A 7,091-nucleotide genomic window follows, 5' to 3' on the forward strand; every position below is an offset into this window, starting at 1 on the left:
GTGTGAATCCGTGTGAACGAGTGTGCGAATGCGTGTGAATGAGTGTGTGAAGGAGTGTGTGAATGAGTGTGAATGAGTGTGTGAACATGTGTGAAAGAGTTTGTGAATGTGTGTGAACGAGTGTGTGAACATGAGTGTGAATGCATGTGAATGAGTGTGTGAATGCGTGTGAACGAGTGTGAATGAGTGTGTGAACGTGAGTGTGAATGTGTGTGTGTGAATGAGTGTGTGAACGTATGAACGAGTGTGTGAATGAGTGTGAACGAGTGTGAATGAGTGTGTGTGAACGTGAGTGTGAATGCGAGTGTGAATGCGTGTGAATGAGTGTGTGAACATGTGTGAACGAGTGTGAATGAGTGTGTGAACGTGTATGTGAACGTGTGTGAACGTGTGTGTGAATGAGTGTGTGAACGTGTGTGTGAATGAGTGTGTGAAAGCGAGTGAACGTGTGTGAAAGAGAGTGAACGTGTGTGTGAACGTGTATCAACAAGTGTGTGAACGAGTGTGTGAATGCGTGTGAACGTGTGTGTGAACGTGTGTGTGAATGAGTGTGTGAAAGCGAGTGAACGTGTGTGAAAGAGAGTGAACGTGTGTGTGAACGTGTATCAACAAGTGTGTGAACGAGTGTGTGAATGCGTGTGAACGTGTGTGTGAACGTGTATCAGCAAGTGTGTGAAAGTGTGTGTGAATGAATGAGTGTGTGAACGTGTGGTGTTAAAACACTCTGATTGGTAAGTAAACTCTGAAGGTGCAGCTTCATTGATCACCCTGACTGTTTATCATGTCCACGTGTTTCTGTGATCGACACTCACAATAACTGATCAGCTGTATTGATCTGTGACAACAATCACAACTCACCGTGTTGAAGATCTGTAAACCATCATGGCCGCCAGAGACAAAGATACGTCCGTCAAACACCGTCACACCTGCAGCACTGCGACTCGCACTCATCTCCGTCATCAGCGTCCACCTGCATAACAGCGAGGTCGTATTATGTTCATATACACATCTACAGGTTTTAACGACATCTACGGAGGGTGGGGCCCCTGGGTGACACTAATGTGGGGCCACTGGATGACACTACTGTGGGGCCCCTGGATGACACTGGGTCAAGGCCCCTGGGTGACACTAATGTGGGGCCACTGGATGACCCTGGGTCAGGGCCCCTGGATGACACTGGGTTGGGGCCTCTGGATGATACTGGGTCGGGGCCCATGGATGACACTGGGTCAAGGCCCCTGGGTGACACTAATGTGGTGCCACTGGTTGACACTGGGTCGGGGCCCCTGCATGACACTGGACCGGGGCCTGTGGATGACACTGGGTCAAGGCCCCTGGGTGACACTAATGTGGTGCCACTGGTTGACACTGGGTTGGGGCCTCTGGATGACACTGGGTCGGGGCCCCTGCATGACACTGGGCCGGGGCCCGTGGGTGACACTGGGTTAGGGCCCATGGATGACACTGGGTCGGAGCCCCTGGATGACACTAATGTGGGGCTACTGGTTGACACTGGGTCGGGGCCCCTGCATGACACTGGGCCGGGGCCCGTGGGTGACACTGGGTCGGGGCCCATGGCTAACACTGGGTCGGGGCCGTTGGATGACACTGGGTCGGGGCCCATGGATGACACTGGGTCGGGGCCGTTGGATGACACTGGGTCAAGTCCCCTGGGTGACACTATTGTGGGGCCACTGGATGACCCTGTGTCAGGGCCCCTGGATGACCCTGTGTCAGGGCCCCTGGATGGCACTAATGTGGGGCTACTGGTTGACATTGGGCCCGGGCCCGTGGATGACACTGGGTCAGGGCCCATGGGTGACACTGGGTCGGGGCCCGTGGGTGACACTGGGTTAGGGCCCATGGCTGACACTGGGTCAGGGACCATGGGTGACACTGGGTCGGGGCCCATGGGTGACACTGGGTCGGGGCCCGTGGGTGACACTGAGTTAGGGCCCATGGATGACACTGGGTCGGAGCCCCTGGATGACACTAATGTGGGGCTACTGGTTGACACTGGGTTGGGGCCTCTGGATGACACTGGGTCGGGACCCCTGCATGACACTGGGCCGGGGCCCGTGGGTGACACTGGGTTAGGGCCCATGGATGACACTGGGTCGGAGCCCCTGGATGACACTAATGTGGGGCTACTGGTTGACACTGGGTCGGGGCCCCTGCATGACACTGGGCCGGGGCCCGTGGGTGACACTGGGTCGGGGCCCGTGGCTAACACTGGGTCGGGGCCCGTGGCTAACACTGGGTCGGGGCCGTTGGATGACACTGGGTCGGGGCCCATGGGTGACACTGGGTCAAGGCCCCTGGGTGACACTAATGTGGTGCCACTGGTTGACACTGGGTCGGGGCCCCTGCATGACACTGGACCGGGGCCCGTGGATGACACTGGGTCAAGGCCCCTGGGTGACACTAATGTGGTGCCACTGGTTGACACTGGGTTAGGGCCTCTGGATGACACTGGGTCGGGGCCCCTGCATGACACTGGGCCGGGGCCCGTGGGTGACACTGGGTCGGAGCCCCTGGATGACACTAATGTGGGGCTACTGGTTGACACTGGGTCGGGGCCCCTGCATGACACTGGGCCGGGGCCTGTGGGTGACACTGGGTCGGGGCCCATGGCTAACACTGGGTCGGGGCCGTTGGATGACACTGGGTCGGGGCCCATGGATGACACTGGGTCGGGGCCGTTGGATGACACTGGGTCGGGGCCGTTGGATGACACTGGGTCAAGGCCCCTGGGTGACACTATTGTGGGGCCACTGGATGACCCTGTGTCAGGGCCCCTGGATGACCCTGTGTCAGGGCCCCTGGATGGCACTAATGTGGTGCTACTGGTTGACATTGGGCCTGGGCCCGTGGGTGACACTGGGTCAGGGCCCATGGGTGACACTGGGTCGGGGCCCATGGCTGACACTGGGTTAGGGCCCATGGCTGACACTGGGTCAGGGCCCATGGGTGACACTGGGTCGGGGCCCATGGGTGACACTGGGTCGGGGCCGTTGGATGACACTGGGTCAAAGCCCCTGGGTGACACTATTGTGGGGCTACTGGTTGACATTGGGCCCGGGCCCGTGGGTGACACTGGGTTAGGGCCCATGGTTGACACTATTGTGGGGCCACTGGATGACCCTGGGTCGGGGCCCATGGGTGACACTGGGTCGGGGCCCATGGGTCGGGGCCCATGGGTCGGGGCCCATGGGTGACACTGGGTTAGGGCCCATGGGTAACACTGGGTCAGGGCCCATGGGTGACACTGGGTCGGGGCCCATGGGTCGGGGCCCATGGGTCGGGGCCCATGGGTAACACTGGGTTAGGGCCCATGGGTGACACTGGGTCAGGGCCCATGGGTGACACTGGGTCGGGGCCCCTGCTGTCAGGTGACTCACCTGTCGGTCTCTGGAGAGTAACACTCTACAGAGTTGAGAGATGATTTTCCGTCGTAGCCGCCGCAGACGTAGATGTGTCCATCAATCACAACCGTTCCCATGGCGCTGAAGAAGACAACTTGTTATTCACACTGTGCTGTTTCAGTGCATTGATTAGAGTTTTGATAAATATTGATCAGAGTATTGATCTGCGCATCAGTCGGGGTGCTGACCTGCGCTGGCTGTTCATGCTCGACACGCGTGTCCAGCTGTCTGTCTCGGGATTGTAAACCTCCACTGTGCTGAGTCGTGATTGGCCGTCGTATCCACCGATGGCGTACAGCAACCCATTAACGACAGCCACGCCCACTCTGCTGCGAGCCGTCCTCATTGGCTGACATCGCTCCCAGAAGTTCCCGATTGGATCAAACACTTCCACCACGTTTAACGAGTCACCTGAAGAAAGACACTGTCAGCTGAGGACCAATCAAATATCTGCAGTGACATCACACTAGCTGTGATTGGTCAGTCTGAACTGAACCTCGGAGTACATCACCACCCACTTCTGTCACCAACCAATCAGCAGCTTCCTCAGCTGTAGGAAGACTTTCAAAATGAGAGTCCTGTTATCATGACTGAGCTTCTGGTGTCAGTCTGAATTGGATTTTCACAATAAAAGCTCAGTTATTCCAAGTTCAACAGGAGGATGTTTGTCTTCATTACTGGGATTCTAAGGCCAATCACGACTCAGCTCTTGAGACAGATCGACAGGTGAGTGGTATACCTGAGCTGTTAAGTCCTCCCACAGCGTAGATAAGTCCTGTGATGGACGTGCAGCACCTCTGTCTGGTCTTGAAGGCGGGCAGGTGAGGGCGACGCTCCGGCATCAGGTGGAAATCTTTGGCTTCATCCACTAGATCTCTGACAGGAAACGGGAAACACCGCATTTTTAGTTTCTGAAACATTCTCACTCTTTTCTTTCAACACTTTCAGTCAATAACAAGGAGCAAGCATGAGTGACATAGTCATCACCATCACCATCACCATCATCGTCGTCTCACCTGCATTTATGGCAGCAGCGTACAAGTTCGTCCTGCTGGACTCGGTCTGACAGGAACTGAGGTCGACAGAGAGGAAGTCTGATCTTAGACAGCAGCTCTGGCAGGAGAGACTCCCTCAGGTCCCGGTCATGATGAACCCAGGCCAGCACCGCCTCAAACACCTGAACAGGTACGACACATTCAACACACCTCAGACACCTGCACAGGTACCACACATTCAACACACCTCAGACACCTGAACAGGGACCACACATTCAACACGCCTCAGACACCTGCACAGGTACCACACATTCAACACACCTCAGACACCTGAACAGGTACCACACATTCAACACACCTCAGACACCTGCACAGGTACCACACATTCAACACACCTCAGACACCTGAACAGGTACCACACATTCAACACACCTCAGACACCTGCACAGGTACCACACATTCAACACACCTCAGACACCTGAACAGGTACCACACATTCAACACACCTCAGACACCTGCACAGGTACCACACATTCAACACACCTCAGACACCTGAACAGGTACCACACATTCAACACACCTCAGACACCTGCACAGGTACCACACATTCAACACACCTCAGACACCTGAACAGGTACCACACATTCAACACACCTCAGACACCTGAACAGGTACCACACATTCAACACACCTCAGACACCTGAACAGGTACCACACATTCAACACACCTCAGACACCTGAACAGGTACCACACATTCAACACACCTCAGACACCTGAACAGGTACCACACATTCAACACACCTCAGACACCTGAACAGGTACCACACATTCAACACACCTCAGACACCTGAACAGGTACCACACATTCAACACACCTCAGACACCTGCACAGGTACCACACATTCAACACGCCTCAGACACCTGAACAGGGACCACACATTCAACACGCCTCAGACACCTGAACAGGTACCACACATTCAACACACCTCAGACACCTGCACAGGTACCACACATTCAACACACCTCAGACACCTGAACAGGTACGACACATTCAACACGCCTCAGACACCTGAACAGGTACGACACATTCAACACGCCTCAGACACCTGAACAGGTAGCACACATTCAATGCGCCTCAGACACCTGCACAGGTACCACACATTCAACGCGCCTCAGACACCTGAACAGGTACCACACATTCAACACACCTCAGACACCTGAACAGGTACCACACATTCAACACACCTCAGACACCTGAACAGGTACCATACATTCAACACACCTCAGACACCTGCACAGGTACCACACATTCAACACGCCTCAGACACCTGAACAGGTACCACACATTCAACAGGTGTGTTTGTCTCTTGTGGTCTCAGGTGTCTCACCTGTTCCTCTGCTTTGATGTTGAGCTCGTCACAGCCCACCAGTTCCAGCACCTCCTCCGTCCTCAGACCCAGAAACTCGTCGGACACAGAAACTTCCACAAAGTGCTGATGGAGGAAGGTGTTGGCTGAGTCGTACAGAGTCGTGCACATCATGGTCTCTGCAAACTGACGCACGCCAAGACAGTTCTTTGGATGTAACCTGGACACCACAGACAGACAGACAGACAGACAGACAGACACTTCCATCAGTTTTCAGATCTCGTTTCTGAGTGTGAGGGTTTGATGTGTTGGCCATATTTTACAGAGTCTCATGAATTAAACTAAACTGACACTTTAAGGATTCAGAGCGTACTGAGCGTGTGCGGTGGCGTGTAACTAACCTCTCCTGCAGGAAGGAGCAGCAGGCATCTTTCACATTCTGCAGCTGCAGGAAGCTGGAGCCAATCAGAAGAGCCTGAACGTTCTGCTGGTCGATGGCAACATGGCCGCTGTACGCAAAGTTGATCAGAGCCTCCAGGGCGCTGCAGGGAGACAGGGACTGGTTACACTGGTTTCAGAGTGGTCTCTGGTTAAACTGGTCTCAAACTGGTCTATGGTTACCTGGGGTCCATGCCCTGCATCAGGATCTCGTCCTGTTTACACTCCACCATGTCGTTGGTGAACATGGCGTGGAAGTATGGGATGGAGGCCGCCAGCACGATCCGGTGAGCACTGAACTTATGATCCCCGACCTGCAGAGAGGACGACACAACGTTATCATAGTGTTCTCACCTGTTACCTGGGCGTGGGTGGGGTCTGCATCTTCATACCTTCCTGACAGGTTACTGGAGTGTGTGACAGGATTTATGGTAAAAATAAAAACATCAGAGCTGTGACAGGAGTCGCTGCATCATGTGACGTGTGACGCCGTCTCATCTGCATGGCGGTGTTTACACAGGTGGTTCACTACGTTTGTCCCAGAGCTGAATGAACTCCCCGTCAGGAGCAGAGGAGTGTTTCTATTTCACCTTAGCTCCTTTAACATTATCTTCACCACTCACAGCCGCCATCATTCTCAGCTCAGCTGCCTGTTCGACCAGTGCACACTGACCTCTGGTGGTTCAGCTGTAATCTACAACATGTCATCTTCATACAGCGTCTGTGTATCAGTTTCACAGCGAGAGTACGAGACGAGCGCCTGTGTTTATACAGGACAGAAAATGATAACTTCTAAATACCTTCAGTCCACCCTGATACTGAACAAGACCACTGCTCACCTGACTGTGTTTTATATACTGAACAC

The 7,091-nt window shown here is 54.5% G+C and overlaps 1 protein-coding gene across 49 annotated transcripts in view; it reads right to left on the reverse strand.

The window, feature by feature from the left end:
- klhl18 (kelch-like family member 18) overlaps positions 1-7,091 on the reverse strand; it is a 64,919-nt gene that overhangs the window by 6,781 nt on the left and 51,047 nt on the right. For all 49 annotated transcript variants that reach the window (XM_050033087.1, XM_050033085.1, XM_050033082.1 and 46 more), the window contains exons 2-9: positions 6,410-6,540; positions 6,190-6,330; positions 5,810-6,008; positions 4,442-4,602; positions 4,165-4,301; positions 3,614-3,836; positions 3,402-3,506; positions 859-970 (exon numbers count right to left, since the gene is read on the reverse strand). In XM_050033087.1, the coding sequence (XP_049889044.1) occupies positions 859-970; positions 3,402-3,506; positions 3,614-3,836; positions 4,165-4,301; positions 4,442-4,602; positions 5,810-6,008; positions 6,190-6,330; positions 6,410-6,540 (1,209 nt within the window). The remainder of the gene's footprint in view (positions 1-858; positions 971-3,401; positions 3,507-3,613; positions 3,837-4,164; positions 4,302-4,441; positions 4,603-5,809; positions 6,009-6,189; positions 6,331-6,409; positions 6,541-7,091) is intronic.

This window comes from Epinephelus moara, chromosome 21 (genome assembly GCF_006386435.1).
Source record: "Epinephelus moara isolate mb chromosome 21, YSFRI_EMoa_1.0, whole genome shotgun sequence".
Lineage (NCBI taxonomy): Eukaryota > Metazoa > Chordata > Actinopteri > Perciformes > Serranidae > Epinephelus > Epinephelus moara.